Source organism: Excalfactoria chinensis, chromosome 3 (assembly GCF_039878825.1).
Source record: "Excalfactoria chinensis isolate bCotChi1 chromosome 3, bCotChi1.hap2, whole genome shotgun sequence".
Lineage (NCBI taxonomy): Eukaryota > Metazoa > Chordata > Aves > Galliformes > Phasianidae > Excalfactoria > Excalfactoria chinensis.
In genome coordinates this window covers 48,279,642-48,300,780 of record NC_092827.1, presented here as the reverse complement: position 1 = coordinate 48,300,780, position 21,139 = coordinate 48,279,642, and the positions used below count along the sequence as shown (strand labels likewise).

The window sequence follows — 21,139 nt, the reverse complement described above, 5'->3', positions numbered from 1 at the left end:
GTTAAATCCCCATCCTGGGCTTGGGCTCCATGTTTTAACCTTGGTTTGCCTGTTGGCTCTATTCAGAAGGCTTTCAGATGATCTCTGCCACATATTTCACCTTTACTGAACACATTCAACCATTCTGTCATTCAAAGAGCGACATTCTTGAAACCTGGGCCTCAGATTTCCATGGAGAATTTCTACTTTGGAAGGGAGTAGCCAGATTCAAAAACAAGAGGAATGGCTGATGCTAAACTCACAGCATACCTCAGTACCCTCCTGCAACAGCAAGGCTTAGACAAGGGATATACAGTGTTACTGGTGAATAAAGGGAATTAAAAAGAAAACACCACAGAATAGAAGAGTAAGAGAAATTTCTTTTTAATAACAATATCAGTGATTTCATTTACACAAACTAAATGACCATTAATAATTTTGTTTAAATAAATTCATGTTTATGCACAAAACCACTGCAAAATAAGCTAGCAACCTGTCACAGGAAAACTGTACTAGAAACCTAATTCAACTTACTTCCATGCTAAAAATCATATTAAAGAGTCATTTGAGATAAACGTCCAAAGTTCATAATGTTCTACCAGACAGAAGTTAAAGGATTTCTAACTGTCAAAACTAGAACAAAAGCCACAGTGGAAAAAAAAATCACATGAAGCCAAGTTTCCTCACAAGATTTTAAGCAGTCTGTAACGTCAAAGTCACTAACGCTGATCTGAAGCTTTGGCTTAAGCTCAAAACAAGCATCCATTTTGAAAGTAGCCAGACTGTTTTCCATTTTGTTTATCCTTTTGATGAAGTTGTGCTCATCTCAGTCTGGTGAACTGAGCAATGCAACATGCAGACTGACAAGTGCTCATTAAGACAGCAAGATACCACCACATTATGCTGCTCTTTTCCTGAAGAAATGTTAAGATGGTGCAAGAAAACATGCTGAATCGAAGCTCAGAGAAATGACTGGCTCATGGTGATTAAGTAGATATAATGCAGTTGGGATAACTGTGCCCCAGGACGAAGGACAAAATTTGGAACAAGAATTACCTACTCATCATATGTAGTGTAAGAAATAAGATTCAAGCTTGCAGCTCGGAAATGTGGACTGAAGGCATGAGCTCTCTATCCTATGGCACATCTTTAATCAATTGCTGGAATTGTATTCTTCCACATAAGGCTGTGTTTTGACTGGCACTCATGTTGTTCAGTCATAAATAATTTACCTTCCCTTGTTTTTGAGGGGAAGATATGGAGGCAACATTATTGGAGGTTTCCCCTCCCCCATGCTCCACTTCCCTTTTTAATTAGCTTATGCTGTTGAATCTTATCAAACCACAGAGAGCAAGCCATGAACATATTTTTAAACTGAAGCTTTTCCAGCTAGAGTGATCAGCTTAAATGGGCAGCTGTGATCAGCTTAGTTTCTATATGAGTAACCAAGTGTCTCTTCCTGTCCTCGTTAACTCTGCTGACTAACTGGAGGGCAATAGCAGACCATATCAGTGAAGGAGAAAAAAGCTTTTCTTAGGTGACAATAAGCTATTTTAATTTCACTAGGAAATAAATCACGTTCAGACACCCCTGATCGAAGGGCACCTGGTATGGCTGATAGACAGCTGGTGTATGGACTATTGCTGGCAGCAGAAATCTCGAGGTCCATCTGTCTGCTGTGGCACTGAGAGAGGAGTTGGAAAACAAGAGATAGATAGAAAACTTTAAACTGAAAGAAGAGAGACAGACTGGGAGATTTCTGGAGAGAATTTTGGTGAAAATGAAAATTCTTTTGGTCACAATGTTACCAAATGTAGAGTGCTAGGACTCATTTACTGGCATGTGGTCTCTATAGCATACAAAATACCTGATGATAAAATGGCATATCCAAAATGCAAGTACAGAGAGGAAACTTTTCTCCAGCAGGAGGCCAGGGAGGCAGTTCTCCAAAACCCACAAAACTTTGTTGCATGTGTTGGATGTTGAGGGAGGTCTGGAAACCATGGCCTAGGCAAGTCTCTGAGCGAGGCCTTCAGCCTAACACTGAAGTTCTTCTTCGCTTTCAGGAAGTCGGGTGCCAGCCAGAGAGCTCTGAGCACTGGCGTGGGCTGTGGAGCTGAGAACTTCTTCAAAACTGCCCCCAGTGTGGCTTGTTCCACCCACCTTGGTCTGAAACAAGGAAAAGAAAAAGAACAGCACATCCCTCTACTCACACCGTAGCAGGTCCCATCCATGTTCCACCCCATGGCCACAGAGTGCTGAAAACTGTCCAAAGCAGGCAGAGCGTGGTGGTTGTTTTTAAAGAGCAAAAGTTACACAAATCATCAAATAAAGTATCCCCATCTCCAATTTTTAAACTTCTCAATCAGAATCATCAACCAGCCTGTGGACTTCATGATAAACTCAAAGGAACTGACTCCTAGGTAGATTCCAGTTAGGATCATATATCCTGCCAGTCAGCTTTCTTAGTATGGTTCTTTATGTGAGTACCTCATGCTTGTTTCTCTGTTTTTCTAGTTCTGCACAGACTGATGGGCTCTGAAAGGAACTGGTATTTTTGCTGAGTTAAGTGGTCCATTCCCCAGCATCAGTAACATAGCTTTTCTCCAGATACGTGAACCTTGGGCTGATTTTGAACTACTGAAGGAATTTTGTAACCCAGTGACCAAAACAACAACTTGCCTCCATTACAATGCCTGTAGGTATCTAGTACTAATATGTAAAACTGCCCACAGCATTTTCCCAGGAGAAAAAAGAGCCAGTTACATTAATTAAACAAATGACTGCTCACAAGTCATCTACTTTCAAAAAGCTACAGTTTGCTGAATTTGTGAATATATATACTAAAACACAGTATCACTTAAAGTCTGAAATTGAGTTTTCCTAATCAAGAAAATAATAATAAGAAGAAGAAGAAAGAAAGAAAAAGCTTTATCTGAAGCTTTGGTAATGGCCAAGCCTGCAAGAGGAGACAAAGCTGATTTCAGAGGGTAGTCCTGCTAAGAGAACATTCTTTTGTGGTTTGCCTTGCTGATATGCCTGATTTAAGCTGATTCAAGTCTGAAAATAGGGCAAAACTTTCTTACTCCATCCCAGAACTGCAACAGGAATTAAAGAAAAGCTGGTATTTTTCCAGCTTGCCAGTCACCAAATGCTTAGGAAGATTATTTTAACCAAATGAACACTGTGTCCTGAGTTTCCAAAGGGTTAATCCTACATAATCCTTTGTTTCATCAGCAAGCACATGAGCTTACCTAGCTTGAAAGTTCAGTAAAACAAGGTAGTAGAATACTGGATTTGTGCTCTGACAGTTTGAGTCACACTTACTAAAAGTAGAAGTCTATATCCATTCTGTAAGTCAGAAGAGCCTACCAGAGATAGCTGCCTATCACCATTTTTTGCAAGTAACAGTACTGCACATATATACATATGTTGTTAAATATATATTATTTGCTAGCTGGTCCAGAACTTGCAAGGAAAAGGTAGCAACTGCCTAGTAAAGCTATTATTTAGTTTTCACCGCAAAGCTCATTACGTTGTTTCCCAGTTCAAAAAGTCTCCACAAGAACTTTGATTCAAACTGATCAGCGCGAGTGTGAAGGTAGAGACTGCTGCTGCACTATTTCAGATAATTTGGATGAGCTGCATCTAAACTGAGGCACATAAAAATAATAAACACAAATGCAGTTTTATTTTCTGTTTGCTTCCCTGCCTACTCTTCTGTGAGAAAACAAGAATGACGCAAATCACTTTACCAAATGACTCTGTCAAGGTCTTTAGTAATTGAATACAGGGAACAGTTCAGCAGTGTTCTGATTTTTAGAAGAGTTTAGGAGTCAGGCACTCAGATCCTGTCAGTCTTCAGGGGAAAGTGAACTAATACATTTCCCTAAGAAAAGGGAACACAAAATTCAACCTCAAGAGCAAATAAAATCTAATTTAAAATTGACTTTGAAATGAATGAAAGCTGATAATCAGTTTTCATTGGCTACAGAACACTGCAGGACCATTGATTCTGTACCTAATATGAAAAGCAACTAAATAAATAAGAAAGACTAAAGCTGCTACTGCTGTCTGTGGTCAGAAGCCTCTCTGGGAAATTCTTCACTTTTTCAGATCACAGCAGGTTCCTAGAATTGAAGGGACAGCCTATACTTTTCATCCTGTAGGCCTTCCTAATCTTGCAAGCCTCAGAATGGTCAGGGAAAAGGAAGAACTATGCTGAGACATTCCCAGCTGTCCTCAGCGAGTGCTAGTGGGACTCTAGGGCCACAACTGCAGCTCCCTTCCTACATCTGCAGAAAGAAATTAAGGAGAGAAAGAGAATACAGACAGAAAATATTTCAGACAATGTCAGAGGGTATGCCAATAAAGATGGACAATTAACATTGCATGGAATGCAGAAGCTGACTTTGGACACAACTTTTTGTCTTGGCAAAAAGACTTTAAGCTGTCCCTCGCAGGTTGGCCATAGCTGTAGGACAAAGGAGTTCATAGAGATTCCAGGAGGATGAAAGCAAGCCTAGGAGCTAGACATACTGACAAGACTAAAAGCCCTGTGACTGAATTCCTAAGTGGGTTCAAAAAGCACCGCGCTTCTCCCATGTAGTTTCTTCTAACTGTAGAGTGGTAGGAAACAAAAATAAATAAATCCATTTCAAACCTCAGGTGTTCCAATGAGGATCTATCTAAATGGGCAGAGGTAGATGGAACATGAAAACATAAGCAATTCGAACATTTGACAACAACAAGCAGGAGTTCAGACCTATCAAGCTGTAGCATCCCACTGCAGGAACAGTTTCTCTGGTGAAAATGTTAAGCATAAAAAGCATTTGCAGCTATGGTGAACTTTACACATACTTTACACCTTGGTACAATCGTATTTTTTGTATTTTTGAGACCACTTATTTACTTTGGCTGACAGCAGAAATAACTTTGTGGTAGTAAAACAGTGAAATACTTTTTTTCTGCATGTTGTCCTCATTTTCTATTGGTACTCTTGCAGTTCCACGAAATTCTGGATGGAACAGCACATTTAATCAGTTTCCCATACAAATGACAGAAATGTCTTTAAGTGTGATAGATACGCTTCAAGCACAGCCATGTAAATCAGCCCCTAATCATTACCTTAAGGCTTGTGACAGTGGTCTCAACCTTCTCTTCAAATGATTTGAAAGTGGGAGAATTCCTAAGAGAAATAGAAAGTTGAAGGAAAGAGAGTCATTTGCAGACTTAACGAGGTAACTTCACAATTTCATTAATTTTCACCTGGCAACAATGGTACAAAAGAGTGAAGACGGGTTGGCAGCACAGGGCTCTGGACTGGTAGGGTAAGAACAATCACTGGCGTTACTGTCAATCAAATCCAATTAAGGCCATCAGATGAGTATTTTTTACCTACCAATTTGCAAAAGCTGAACCTCCCTAGTAAACCATTGACTGAATTGACTGTTTTCTGAATCATTGCGTTCTAAAGTGAGAGTAGGGATCTCCATCGCGATCCATACCCAAGGCACCCTCTCTTTTCCCCTCTTACCAGCAGCTTCCCCACTGCTGAAAAATCCATCTCCTATGTGGAAATACATACTAGAACTAAACAAGCTGAAGTACAAAAGCTTGTCTCCTCCTCTAGTGGTTCAGCCAGCACAAAAGACTTGGACAAATCGACAGTGGGTAAAGGGAGTTGGCAGTCTAATATTCCCTTCTGCTTTTCTGCTCCTTGCTTGACAACGGAGAGCTCAATTATAGCATGCTTTGTGCTTCATTATTAGTGAGGAGCCTCCACTGTTGTTCAGCAGGGTTCCTCTTGTTTAGTAAAGGGAGTACAAAACAAATAGGTAATAGGAACTCCCTAAGCTCAGTACAGTATAATGAAGCAGTTACTTAACGATTTTGTTCTTAGGCTTTTTCCACCTACTGTGGTATACTGAGTTTTCCCCACGTGCTTGGTAGGGAGCAGCAATATTAATATATTCAGAGACTGAGAGGGTAAAAAGAAAAGTAGATCCTAATCTTACTGAAAACTTCAAGAGACATTGATATTTGGCAACAATCAAGTAGAGCATGATTATAGCCATTCTAATACAAAAGCACTCTTAAAAAAAAAATCTTGCATAGGTGCATGATTCAAAGGGATTTCTGACATTAATGGGCATTGGATGATGTTCTGGATTTTCAGGTTCAGTAATACAAATCTGATAACACTCAACCACTCAAATACATTTCAGAACTGCTTCCTTTACTCAAAAGATTGAACCAGAGGTTAAACAGTTAACGCAGTCAAAAGCAAAAAGAAATCAACTAACAATAAAACCACAGATGGCCAGTCCTGTGGTTCTTATCTACATGAATAACCTTAATTGGTTGAAGTCATCTGACTAAAAACTGCAGGATTAGGATCAAAATATGCAAATCCATCATTACAATTTTGAGCATCAACATAGAAAGTGCAATACAAGTAGCATATTACCTCATTGCAGGCATGCTTATGGAATGGCGAATAGAGTAGCTGTGGGATGAAAGCAAAAGATAAGAAAAAAGCTGTAAAATTCTGTTTGCAACATGATTATAACACATCATTTTTATATCTTGAATGCATATTTATAGTGCAAGTTAATTTAAGAGTAATGACACTCCATTTCTGATGGCAACAGCTTGTCAAATTCACTTGAAATCCAGTTCACTTTTGGCACCAAAGATCTTACCACCACATTCTCCTGTCAGCTGATGAACAATTGCATAAGGCTCAAAGAATGATGCAGAACAGTCCCTAGCAATATGATTTAAAGGATACAGAACCCTGCTATCTACAAAAACATGCAACATGACAAAAGAACAGAGAGCATCTTCATATTCCTCAGTCACAGACAATACTCTCTGTACTGGGTGAATACAAGGCACCTCAGGTTTGCGAGCCTGAACACTGCTCATTCAAAGCAGTTGATAAGCAGGCAGATGCCTAGCTTTGTTGCATGTACAATGCATATAGCCCAAACAGACAGCGCAAGCTCCAGATTTTAGATCTTCATGCACAAAAAACTATCTAAACAAGAGGTTACTTCAACAGAGACAACCTTCACAGCTGCAGCAGTTCCTGTCCCTATTTCTCTGAGACACTTCACCCCTCCTTTCACACCTCAACATCACCAAGCATAGAAAGCACTGTTCTCCAAAGCTTCCATCTCATTCTACATGCCACACTTTCTTCTTCCATCCTCAGACTTCCCAGCAGCACATATATTGTCAGGTTGGAAGGCAGAGGACAGATTCACCAGAACACTCAAAGATCCTCTTCTGCACCTCCATCCCTGCAGCTGGCTGCCCATCCTAACCTCTTGAGTTAACTAGCCACATTCTCCCAGCTGGGTCACCAGGGTCCGCTCTGCTGTTACAACATCTGCTGGGAAGTATCAAGCCTGTCCTGAATATTCTCTATTTGAAGTGCAAGAACTGTTCAAAATTACATTTGCATCTGAACATTATGATTAAGAAGTTGTGCATAGCAAAAATATGCATTGTTTCAAAAATCCATGTATTGCTACTTTCAGTGCTGCCTGACAGCTGCAGCTTGGTCTGACCGAAAAGAGTAAGACTTTTAAGGGACACCAATATACGGCTGCAAACGAGTAAAGCATGATTATAGCATTGAAAACAAAAAGAGAGAACTCATATATATAAACAGCACATTTTTTTTCCTAATCCATATAAATTCAGAGAGACACTGTGTCCATAAATACACAAAAGCCATTTTTTCCCCCTGGATTCAAAAATAGGTGTAGGGGAAAGAACTGTTTGGCAAGAAGGAAGGACAGTGAGAATTACACAAACCATTTCTGCTGTAAATATTTCAAGGCTTTGATCAACTCAGATAGACAAGAACTGACAGCAGATAATACAGAGTTTTCATGTTTAATTTTTCACATCATTTTTCAGATTTATAAAAGATTGGCCTGAACACATCAGGAGTGCAGATCTTTAACAATTCTAATTAATTGAAACAAGCGTGTTTGCCATGTTAGTCTTGTAATACATGACAAACAGGCAGAAAATAAGCATTTGGAAGTATTTCAGCATAGATTGCTCCTCTTCTAGTAGCAAAACATTTCAAAGCTCAGAATAAGAAGATTACGTTGCGCCAAATTAAATTTGCACAGCTGAGAGATGGCATGTGGCAGACAATCTGAATACTAAGTGCGTATTTTACCGAGTTCATCTTTTATTTTCTTTAAAGAGGTGAGGATGCAAGTTATAGGAACAGTGACAACATGTTCATGTTTTACAAGAAGCCTCAAACAGAAAGCTTTTCTAAAGGCACTTGTGCCAATGATGGGGAGAGATTTCAAGGGGCTCAATGCAGAGGCAAAGGAACAAAGATTTTTCCTGATGAAGAATGCTAGGTGCTACATTTTGGTTTCATGTCAGAGTGAGACAGAAAGGTCAATCTATATCACATTCTGAAGTTTTGACAATGAAGTGAGTACCTTCATATGGATGCCACTTGGCTGGATAAGGAAGGATTTGTTGAGCTGCCCATGCACAGGAAATAGTACGAGGCTGGACAGACTGTCGGGACTCAACGGCTGTGCGGGGCCCCTCTGCTGAGCTGAGCTGACATCAAGCCAACCACTTACAGAATCTTTCAGCAAACGTTATTCATCATATGCTGAATTGCTTTGTAGCATCAATATATTCAAGCTCCAAAGAAGATAAAGACCCGGTTTTACTAATTAGGTTAAGAACTTGTCTTACCTTTGGAAATCTTCCCAGGACTACAGACTTCTAAACAGTCAGCACACACGCTTCATGGCTAATACAGTTCTACCTTATTGATGGGTGGTAATTATTTTTTCGTAATGAATCTTCATAATACTCTGCTGACTGAACTGATTCTTTCTTTCTTTCTTTATTTTTGCCAAGTGTTTGCTGTTTATGTTCTAACCTCTGACAGAAAAAAGACTGTTAAGGGAGCGGGATTACATAATAGTAGGTTTTCCCAAGAGCAGCATCTTTGAATGCATTCATTATTTGAATTTAAGACAAAACTACTTAAGTGAAAGGCAAACTCACTCTAGGCACTTAGTCCAGTCCTTTCCTCATTACACAAACTATGCTATATTAATGAGGTGTTCCATTTCATGTAGCTAAGTAAGTTTGCATCATACATAGCAACGCTGAAAAGAAAGAGGTTACTGTGTTACCTTCCATAAAGCAAATCCTGCTAAATATAGAGGCACCATTCAAAGAATAATGTGTCTTACCTAATAGAATGTGATCTTTGGAGGATGCACAAGAAAAGAAAAGCAAGAGTTAGAAGTATTACAAAAATGCAATAAAAATCTATACATTATCTGCAGCATGCCAAAGTGCCCAAGGAGAAAATCATCCTCATTCACACTACACTGTGATCAGCTTAGATTCCCTTCAAGGCAAGAATTTTCACACGCTTCTTCACCATGCTCAGTCACACACTGTGTACAGAAGGGAAGTTGTGCCTGCTAAACTTTGCATCCTCACTCTTAGGTTAGGTTTGACCAATGCTAACTGGTTTCCCTCCCCAAGTCCTACCTTTACATCATTAAAGAGGAGATACAGACTAGTTTGAAATTTACATGTGCAGCAGCAAATACTTTTTTTTGTTGCCTCTTTTTGGATTTCTTAATCATCTCTAAGTTAAGGCGGGTACAAAAAATAGAGAGCTTTTTAATTCCTAAATTGACATTTTCTAAAATACTCCTTCCTTGTTTAAAATAACACTTGAAACACTTTGATGCTGCTTTCCGGCTCACGGGAAACTTAATTAAGGCAGTAGAACTAGGAGAGTCACACTGATATACAATATTTAAAGGATGTCATTAAGGTTCCCAAGTTGAAAAATGATGAGGCAGACTGCCTCTCCTTCATCAGTGTATTACTGGTGCAGCCTTTAATTACAGACACTTCAAGGGAACACCAGCATCCCACAGGGAGCCAGAGAGGTGGCACAGACTTAATGAACGTCACTTCAATGGTTACTCTCTTGACATCTTTTTCCAGTGTGTAGTGTGACATATTATTTACTGCACACTACTCACACCTCGCTCTGAAGAAAAGCACGGATTTCTTCATTGATGTTTACAGGGCTCATTATCATGTATACATACACTTCTCATACATGGATTTATCTTAATCTCTCATTTTTTCTCCTTTCTTCGCTCAGCCCCACTGAAGCACTGATTATTGTTCTGATTCTCATCCGCATTTATTCCAGTTCACTTGTGCACCCTGCTCTGACACAGATACTTCAGTTGAAGCCTCATCAGAGCTGACCAACACAACTCTTTCCCAAATCTTGGATATACAGCACTCTTGCAACAAATGCTGGAATTAAGATTAGATTAGCAGAAGTATCATGACAGCATGGAGTCATGCTGCATTTGCAAGCCACAAGTCCATCACATACCAAGTCCTTACCTTAACTACAGAGCTGATGAGCTGGCTGCTCTGTACTCACCACCTCTGCATTTGATTTTTTCTCATCTGTTAGTGTAGCACTTTACTCCTCCCTTCATCAGATTTTAACATCTAGTTTTAAATTCTAATCTTGCTGTCTAAAGATTCTGCATTCCCTCCCACTGCAGTCATTTAGGTGGTTCATGTGTACACATGATGCCATTGTCTAAGTCAGCAGTGGAACTGTTGAAGTTTAACAGACTCAGGACAGAAGCCTGCTAAATCCCGTGTTATTATGAGCTACTGACACCTATGCCTTGAATGTAATTGTCAACTCCCTATGCTCTCTTCTTGCTAAAGCAGCAACACCTAAACTATACTTCTTCAGTTCCCTTAGAGGATTGTGAAAACAGTAGGCAGAGCCTTATATAAGCCATGTTTCATTGCAACCCCTGCCCCTAATCCATCCTTTATGACAGGCAGTTTTCTTGACAACGTCATTTTTGATACTGTCATTGTGCTATTGTCTAGATGCTTAAAAAGTAACAGGTTAATGCTTTTCCCTAACATTCAGTCATCTCTGAGGGGAGCACCATCCGCCTCCATCATGCCAACAACCTCTCCCTGCCTGCACTCTTCTGCCTCTTTCCACGTGTATCTTTCAGCTTCTGGAATGAGGCATCATACTACCTTCATTCATCTTCAGAGTGGGCTCATCCCAGGAACTGAATTTGAAAGGGTTCTGCGTGATCATGTAATTAAAGAGAATGTGTGAGACAGCTGAATGAAGGATGTATAAGCAGCATAACTGTTGCTGTCCTAATCTTCATGCCTCTGTTAGTTTAATCGTCAAATAGATTTTCTTGTATATCAATATGCATGGCACTGTACACATAGTACTAAAATGTACGCAGTTTCCTTACTGCTGTGGCATCTTTATGTTTTTCTTTTAAAATAACCAAACCAACCAACCAAACAGAAATTCTCCCACTTGGGATGACAACTTATCTCTATAGAAGCCACAAGCAGAGCTGAAACTCTGCACAGACAGCTGCAGAGCAGTCCAATAGTACTGCAGGACAAGAACCAAACATTGCCAGTATACAAAGGAGCAGGGGGTAAAGCCCCTTGGCCCCATATAAAATCTCAGCTCAACATGGCAAGAGACTTAGAAATACCCAAGTGTCTGGGCCCAGGTCTCCCAGAAGCACACTACTGCTCTACAAAAAACCTGGAACTCCTCTCTTCTCCACTGCCTTCCTCCTTCATGTCAGAAAATGTTAACAGAAATGATATGAGAAGGAGATAAAGTGGTAAGAAAATCTGGTGGCAACAGGCTGACTGTAAGACCATTCAAAATCGCCACTGCCACAGATGGGGTAAAGAACAAACACGCCAGACTGCTGAACATATGGGGAATTACAATGATTATCTAGATTTTATAAAGCAGTTGGAAGTGTCCATTCGGAATGAAAGCAGAACTGGGATTTGCATCTGGATGCCACTGGTGAGCATCAGCCTTAATGCTTAAGCAACAGAATTAAGTCAGAGTCTGGTGTGTGTTTAAATCAGCATTACAGAAAGGGACAAAGGTAATGCATGTGCTTTAGTGCTTGATCACTAAAATAAAATGTTTTGGATTAGAAAAAGAATAAAAAAGAAGAAAGAAAAAACAGTGAAACAATGAATACATGTCTTCTTACAGCTTATTCCTCCAACCATGGTCAGCACTGGAGTAGGAGAAAATATTTTTAAACCAGGCCATTTAAGTGGTAAGGTTTACAGTGCGACCCTTTCAAATGCTCGTGGACTCAGCCTCTTGGATAAAGGGCTAATGAGATAAATACTACCCATCTGCTTTTCAAGTGTTAGTCAGAAGCACAATCACCAAAGGGTGGGGGGTTGGTACTGACAGGGAGGAGAAACGAATTTGATAGCAGTCAGTAATTAAGGGCAATACTAAGGGAAAAACATGCTCTATTACAGTGAAGAGATGATTTCCACGTTAGCAGAAATTTGACACCCTATACAAAGCACAGTAACATGACCTGTGAAGTACTGAATCATTGGTCATCCTTCCCTCTACCATCAGGAACCAGCATGCTGGGTATTTACACATCAACTCTGATCCCTGCTGTAAGGATCCAAAGCACAGAAACAGCGGCATTGTTCACCAAGCATTGGCTTTGCCTTTGTTACATAAGAAAGTGTGAGGAAAGAACATAGGATGAAACAGAATACATGCATGCCACATGGTGCACAGACTCCTCATCATGAATCTCGCAAATATATACTATACAGCTATGAAAGAAGAAAAGGCACTAAGAATAAACAGTGGTTGAAAAACAAAAACAAAAACATATGCAAATGAGCCTGAGGCTGGAAAAAAGGCTACATCATAAAACCAAATGAAATTGTGAGCAGCATGAAAGATGACATTAGGACTATATTCAGTATTTCTCATACAGAAGAATAAGAAGGCATCAAAAGAAAGAGCAAGCATATATAATAGGAGAAGTTTAAGTGTATGAGGTCAAACAGCTCTTAGCTTATGTTCATAAGCTAGTTGCAAGCCACTGACTGGATTTCCATTTTCAACTTTAACATAATAGATAATAGGTTAATAGAGACCTTACTGCAGTATTGTGTTCCCTTTTATTGAACATTTCCTTCAGTTGCTAAGCTGTTCCCAAAGGATTATTTATTTGCTTATTGATAAAAACAGTACTTGAGTAAAAACATAACCTTCATTCATTGTTACCCCTTCTTTTTGGTTCAAAACAATGAATGCTATAAAATACTCCAACTACTTGAAATACCAGAACACTATTGTAAACCAAAAAGAGAAACTGATGGGCTTTTGTATTGTTTCTCCTCAAAGTAAGGACAGTGAAACAGCAGCTCCTATACCTCATATCTCCAAACTTCTTGCTGATAGCAGTTCCTACATTGCTGATAGCTGCTGTTGCTTTTTGTCCTGCATGGCTCAGGGTCTCATGTGTCTTCTTGTACCTGGAAACAGAAACAAAGAGCAAAAATAATAACATGTATTTTTAAGAGAGATTAAAATGCTCTGCTATTTGTTCCCTCTTTCCTTATTTCTACATTTTAAAGCCTCATCCACTAAAAGGCTAAGAAACACAGTAACTTGCACAAAACAAATCACAGAGATGCCCACTTCTGCACAGCTCTGTAAATGCAGTTTAATCCTAATGTGAGCAAAGAGCTCTTCTTCTCCCCATTGCACTTCGTGTCTTCCAAGAGAGTAAGCACAAGCTATTTAAAAGCAGAATGCTGTGATCTGTTGAGCACCTGATTTCTACAGTTTCTGTAAAGTCACATCAAATAAGAATGATCTCAGAAAACACCAACTCTCTGGCACAGAGGAATCAGGAAACATACAACTCTGCTCTTTCTTGTCTATACCGATTAGAAACACACATACATACATTAGATAAACTTCAAAATTATTTACCGATATTTCAGATCAGACAAAATAGATCTCATCTGTTCCTGTATGCTACAATCTTGTATCTTTTAATTTTTCAGAGTAAAGGAAGAAGGTTTGATAAGAGGAAGATGAAAAAATCTAAACAGTGAATGTGTGATATAGCTAAATAGCACTGATTCCTTTCTGAAGTCACTCAATTCACTTATAGCATATACATTCAAACACAGAATCTTCTTAATTTACTGATTTAGGATATACACTCTGCTCTACAAAAGCCCTTTGGAATGGTTAATTTGCATCCTCAGAGTAATCAATAAGCTTTTCTGCACAGATGCTTTTTTTTTTGCTGAATAAACTAACTCTAAGCACGTCAGAGGTTTCCTTCTAAGGAAATTATCTGAAACTCCCAGTGACACAGACAAGCTCATAATTGGAAATACTGACCTAGTAACAAAAGCAGAGCCTACCAGAAAATTACTCTTAGTACCCCATGGTGTGCCTTGGCAGAGAAGAACTGCAGAAATGATCATGAAAAATTCAGAAGTACAATTCCATCGGTCCTAATTCTCCTTTGAACAAGTTTTGTAAGATTGCAAATATGTACCAAAATACTCCAGAGATTAATGCAAAAAATTCCCCTGCCTAATTCTTTAACTGGAAGCAGAGTGCTTTCTTCTAACTTGTAGCCATATGAGAGCTACATAACCTTGTGGAGTTAGGAGAAGTAAGAGAAGTCCACCATTCACAATACTGCACATCATATTTTTTTGTCAGGCCTTTCTAGCCTTAGCAGTGTGTACTGCTGAAAGTCTTTTGCTGAGGACTATGCTGTAAAAAACATAGGTCAGAAGGAAGATGATGAACAATGTGGTATTCTATCAAAAATAACTTTCCTCAATACAAATACTGGGATTTTATGTCCCTAACCCATAAAATAGCTTAAGACTGCCTAACAAATTCTAAATCTGCCAAGTGAAAGGTGCCATTTTGTGAAGGATCTTGTCCAGGTATCCAATGAACAGAAAAACAAACTAAAGGATCTTAGGTTGAGGTACCAGATCTCAAAGAGACCTGCAGTTTGTTAGATAACTTGAATTAAGCTCATTCACTAAATCAGAATGGTAACGAAGGACAAAACATTGCAACAGAAGGAGCACTGGTTATGTTGCTTGTTTGGTTTTTGGTGTTTTGCTTTTTGTTTTAATTTTTCAGAGTACAAAGATGATCAATGAGATAATTTCTATTGGGTTTCCTTTCTCTGCAGCCCTGCTGTTTCTGACTGGACTCAAGATTGCAATGCTCTTATTTCACCAAGGCCTCATCCCGCAGTTTGACTAATTTAACCTCTGTCATTCTAAGTGGACATATTTTCACCTCATAGAATAGAGACACTAAAATAGATGTTAATGACGCCTCATTCAAACTATGAGCACATACCTTCTTGATAAGTACTGTCTACAAAATCCTGTGTATATATTCAGCAAAGCTGATAATCATGTAAAAATATATCTAGGGACAAATACTATTTAAGCACAAATTGACAGTAAGAATTAAAGTACTTTACAGAACATGTTCTGAGATCTTTTTTTTCTTAATACACTTCTCAGTACACTACACGCACGGACAAGTCTATATTTATGGGACAGTTTCTCCATGTCTTGACTTTGTGTTGCAGGTTCTTCATATTGTATAAACCCTTTAAGAGAATAGTCCCAGATGCTTCTATACATCAGAGATACGTAATTTCCAACTATGAAACAGGTGAGCCCATTAAACGTTTCTGAATCATAGAATTGCTCAGGTTGGAAAAAACCTTAAAGATCATCAAGTCCAGCCACAACCTAACCAAACTACCCTAATTCTAACAATACTCCACTAAATCAGGATCCTGAGTAACACATCCAAACAGTTTTTAAACATATCCAGGGATGGTGACTCAACCACCTCCCTGGGGAACCTATTCCAGTGCTTAACAACCCTCTCTGTAAATAAGTTTTTCCTGATATCCAACATAAAGTTACCCTGGCGCAATTTGAGGTCATTTCCTCTCGTCCTGTCACCAGTGAGAAGAAACCAGCCCTGCTCTCACTGCAGTCACCTTTCAGGCATTGGAAGAGAGCAATAAGGTCACCCCTTAGCCTCCTTTTCCCCAGACTAAGCAGCCCCAGTTCTTTCAGTCACTCCTCATAAGGCATATTCTCCAAGCCCTTCACAAGCCCTGTTGCCCTTCTTTGGACCTGCTCCAGCACCTATTTGTCCTTTCTATATTGAAGTGCCCCAAACTGAATGCAGCACTCAGGATGAGTGCCGAGTACAGGGGCAGGATGACTTCCTTAGTCCTGCTCACCACACCATTCCTGATACAAGCCAGGATGCCACGGACTTTCTTGGCCACCTGGGCACACTGCTGGCTCATATTCAGCCAACTGTCCATCAGCACACCAAGGTCCCTTTCCATCAGGCAGCTTTCCAGCCACTCCTTCCCAAGCCTGTAGGGCTGTCTGGGGATGTTGTGACAGAAACATTAACACTTTTGTGGCCAGAATACTACCTTCATCAAAAAAGACCTCTCAAGAACTGGTTGAAATGACACTATGACATTTCAACAAATAATATACACATTCATTTTTTTTTCTGTAAATCCTTTAAATAAAAGGTCTTCCTCAATATTTCTACTAGCAAGAAAGACATGGAGACTGCATTTATGTTCCTAATACTTCTGATGTTACACAACAGCATAAATCCAGCTAAGACTGTTATGCAACTGGTCTTTTTTCAGCATCAACTAGCAAAAAATGACCTTTGACACAAACTCCCCTCTTCCCTCTAGTAATGCTGAAGGAGCTTTAAGGAACAAAAATGCAACAAGGTAAAAATGCTCTGCAACAAGGAATGCCTGGGAGCAGAGACAAGAAACAACAGCTTCCATCACAAGCGATTACCATAAAAATCAATCTCCACCATGCTTGCCATGATGGTGATATGCACCATTCATATCACCATGTCTTCTTCATAAATAAATGACCTTACTGTAATTAATTATGCTCTTTATTTATAATCAGAAGAGTATTTGGGTTGAGATTTTTTTATAGCTATGTTGTATTTACATCACTCATTTTATACCTTGCCATTGTCACTATTTTAATACTGATGATCTCCAACATATTCTTTCTCATCTCTGGGAATCTTCTCAACTGTATGCAAGACCATTAATAGGAGCCATCAGTGTTCACATTTTTAGGTAATGCATTGCTTTCATACAGTCACATGTCAGCATCATCACTATGATTCTAAAAACATTATGCCACATGTCCCGCAGCATCAGCGGAAGAAGAAACAGACTAACTGGATACAGGAGTTGCTTGATTTATTCAGTCATAGAATCATAAAATTACTCGGGTTGGAAAAGACCTCAAAGATCATCAAGTCCAACCACAGCCTAACCATAGTACCCTAACAACCCTCCGCTAAATCATATCTCTGAGCACCACATCCAAACTGCTCTTAAACACACCCAGGGACAGTAACTCAACCACCTCTCTGGGCGGCCTATTCCAGTGCTTAACTACCCTTTCTGTAAAGAAGTGTTTCCTAACATCCAACCTAAACTTACCTTGGCGAAACTTGAGGCCATTTCCCCATGTCCTGTCACCAGTGAGAAGAGACTTGCCCCACTCCCACTGTAAGCACCTTTCAGATACTGGAAGAGAGCAATAAGGTCCCCCCTCAGCCTCCTTTTCCACAGACTAAACAGCCCCAGTCACAGCAGGAATGCCTTCAATGTTTGTGTGGCACCTAAACATACTCCACAGCACAGGACAATTCTTGTAATGAATAACAAGGATCAGATTTCATGCTTTTTTACTTAGCTCTTAATAGTATATACTTACACTGTATTTTGTAGGCAAAAAGATTAAACAGATACCGTATCTGAACTGTAAAACTGCAAATCAAGCCCATTCTGACTTTACAGATATTTACTTTTTTCAGATGACTTTCACCTGGGAATTGTATCTGTAATTTTCTGATTATAATTCGGATTTTAAAATATGGAATATCCTTCACAAAAAAAAAGAATTATTCAACAAAATTGATATTATTAGAAGTTATCATAACATATGTTGATATGGCACAGTTAAATTCTGCTGATACACTCTTCCTAAAACACATAAAAGAAGCTTACATCTCCAGTATTGTAACATACTCTGTTGACAGATAGATTTATACCATATTTTGAATGCATTTTTACCTTCGTATAAGGCATTTAGGTCAGACTATCATACGACAAAACTGTCTCACTAGCTGATTTTTACAGTCAACTACATTAAAGAAGATTATTATTTCATTTTCACATTATGTCTTATGAAATGGTGTTTCATATAAAACACAGTTAAGCAGCAGACATATAAAGAGGTCAGAGAACTAGATGTTTAAATGACAAACATCATCTGCACGATAAGACAGGATAATCATACTGTGTGGTATTTGATTTCATCTCTACTCAATGCAGAACAGCCCTTCATACAGTAGAGTTAAATCTAACCAGCTTTCATAGGCACAGTGTATGAGCTCCTGACAGAAGAAAGCTACAAACACAGCATTCATATTTTGCATGGCCATCTGCATATTTGACCTACTATCGAATTAGAAAGATTCTAAAACCAGCTTCCATAAAATACAACAATACATACTGCTAATCAGTACATCTTCATTCAGCATTGTTCCTCTTCATCAATGCTTGCTTGCAAAATTAATCAGTTTGAGAAACCAAATTCTGCGTCAGAGCTTACAAAAGATGCAAGAAAATGCAAACAATTAACAACAAAATCATGTAGAGCAGAGCCTGGTAGCATAAGTCACCTCCTATGGAGTTTGCTTCTTCTTTCTTTTCAAACTGTTAGTCAGATTAAGAATGACATTTTCTGGAATCAGTGTAAAGCATCTGGGTCTCTGAGAAACTCTCAGCTAGAAAACTATTTTGCTGTTGATTTTCTGTGAAAAATAGAATGGATTAAATAAATTACACTAGTGCTAAAAAATAGATGTATATATGAATGACAGTATGTACTTAAAAGTTCGTATTGTCTGTACATATTCCCTAAGAGCATTCACATTCCCATTCTGCCTACAAATGAATTCTGAACTCGTTTAAATGCTCACCTGAAATTCTTTCCAACTGCAGATAATAACAGATCTACTTTTTTGGCATTCCTCCTTTTGCCAGATATTCTAAGAATGAATTGAAACCATGCTGGCCCCTTGATGGATGCAGCAAATGCCTAAATCATTTAAAGGAGCTATGCCCCAAGTAGCTTCTCTCTTTAAGAGAGATTAAGGGCTGAGCTGAGGGAACAGAATCTCTTCAGGCTCCATTGAACCTGCCTCCAGCCAGAAATCTGTGTGCAGCACACAAACTTTTAAATTGAAACAGGGGAGATTTAGGTTGGATGTTAGGGGGAAGATCTTTACTATGAGAGTGGTGAGGTGCTGACAGGCTGCCCAGAGAGGCTGTGGATGCCCCCTCCCTGGAGGTGTTCAAGGCCAGGTTGGATGGGGCCCTGGGAAGCCTGGTCAAGTATTAAAAGGGGAGGTTGATGGTCCTGCCTTGGTGGGGGGCTGGAGATTCATGTTACTTGAGGTCCCCTCCAACCCAAGGCATTCTTTGATTCTGTAAATTGCTGTGTTCAGCAGGCAGGAGATAGTCATGAGTCAGGAAAGGTGTCAGGCAACAGTGACAAATATTCTGTACTGTCCTGCAGTGCAGTCTTCAGAGTCATGGAAAACTCTGGGGATACAACTGTGTGAAGTATGACTTGTACAGTGTAGCATAGAATGGAAGAGAAACAAGCAGTTGTGATACAGTTATTATCAGAAAAGACATAATACATTGTCTCAAACATAGAAAAGCTTAAGACATTCCAGGACAAAGCTTTAATATGCACCATACCTTAAACTGGACCAATAACACTGTCTGTGGGCTTCGTACTGTAAACTAGATGAAAATAATCTATACAGATTAAATATATTCCTGTCTCCCTTTTCCTTTATTCTCTTTCCCCTTCTCTCCTCTCCCCCCTTCTTTCTTCTTCCCCCTTCCTGTTCCTTCCTCCACTTCTATTTTTTTTTTTTCCTTTCTCCAGTCTTATTTTCCATTAGGCCATCCTTCCACATTCAAGGCCTGAGATACACACAGAAAGGTGGCCCAAAAAGCCAACAAAGCCAAGTCTTTGAAGAGGGTGGGAACATTACCTGGACTGACCCAAAGGACACTGAAAATTACTGGAAATGAGAGGCTTCTTTTTCTTTTATAGAGCTCACACCCACACTCAAGTAATGTACTTGCTAAAGTCAACACTCCTGTTTCTTCACTTCTACAACCAGTACATGTACTTTCAAATTTAGAGAAGAAAATGACAAAAGGTGGTTACATATAACAATGAACAGGAACACCCACATTTCTATTACTACCACTGGTAGCAAGCATGTGTGTGGGAACATGTTATACTAAGTTCATAAAAGTCACAGTAGGCCTATGGTTGTCCAGAAATTATAGCCAATTTCCTGAAAAAATTCTAAGGCTCTGGAACACATTACTATGTATTTAAAGTTATACTAAAGGAGGCTCTGAGTACTGTAGATCTGAAGTCCAAGGTGCATGCAGAGCAACTACTGCTTTCTATTTTCTCATCACCTAGTAGAAATTTAAATTACAAAACATGAGTTCACAATAATTGTGGAAACCCTTACTATTATCCTCAGGTTCCCTATCAGCAGAACTAAGCTGGTACATATAGCTTTCAGTTAGTAGTCAAAGATGTGATCCTTATTCTGTTTCTGGAGGAAAAGACCAAGTCCATGTTGAATGCTCCCTTCCTAGATCTCAGGCAGATGTTACGTATAAGAGCAGAGCAATACTGAAGCCTTCCTAAGTGAGCTAAAAAAGTCTGCCAGTCTAGTGCTGTCTTGGAAACATACTGTTCAGAGTTAGCACTTACAGCTCTCCTAATTCTGGTCACTTAATTTATGCAATTTTCTGTTTCTAGAAGTGGCTGTTTTCTCTGTGAGAGCAAAAGAAGAAAAGCTTGTTTAGAAACATGGTTTTGTCAGATTCCTACCTATGATGCTTCCATTTTCCATCACCTCAAAGCAGTCCCAATGCCCCAGTTCAGATTACTGAGTATATAGGCTTTGAGACATTTCACTGCTACAGAGCCCCTGAAGAGAGAAGAGGTTTTCTTTCAATTTTTAGCTACTGTAATGATTTATTGGCCACTAAAGAGC

The 21,139-nt window shown here is 39.3% G+C and overlaps 1 protein-coding gene across 6 annotated transcripts in view; it reads right to left on the bottom strand.

Annotated features, from left to right (window-relative positions):
* Positions 1 to 342: 342 nt before the first annotated feature.
* The window catches only part of TPD52L1 (TPD52 like 1), a 124,388-nt gene continuing 103,591 nt past the window's right edge, over positions 343 to 21,139 (bottom strand). For 4 of the 6 annotated variants that reach the window (XM_072331525.1, XM_072331522.1, XM_072331524.1 and 1 more), the window contains 5 exons: positions 13,318 to 13,419; positions 9,237 to 9,251; positions 6,449 to 6,487; positions 5,107 to 5,167; positions 343 to 2,148 (listed from right to left, as the gene is read on the bottom strand). In XM_072331525.1, coding sequence (XP_072187626.1) covers positions 2,017 to 2,148; positions 5,107 to 5,167; positions 6,449 to 6,487; positions 9,237 to 9,251; positions 13,318 to 13,419 — 349 coding nt within the window. In that variant the 3' untranslated portion in view covers positions 343 to 2,016. The remainder of the gene's footprint in view (positions 2,149 to 5,106; positions 5,168 to 6,448; positions 6,488 to 9,236; positions 9,252 to 13,317; positions 13,420 to 21,139) is intronic. The other 2 variants (XM_072331523.1, XM_072331527.1) reach the window with 1 other exon arrangement.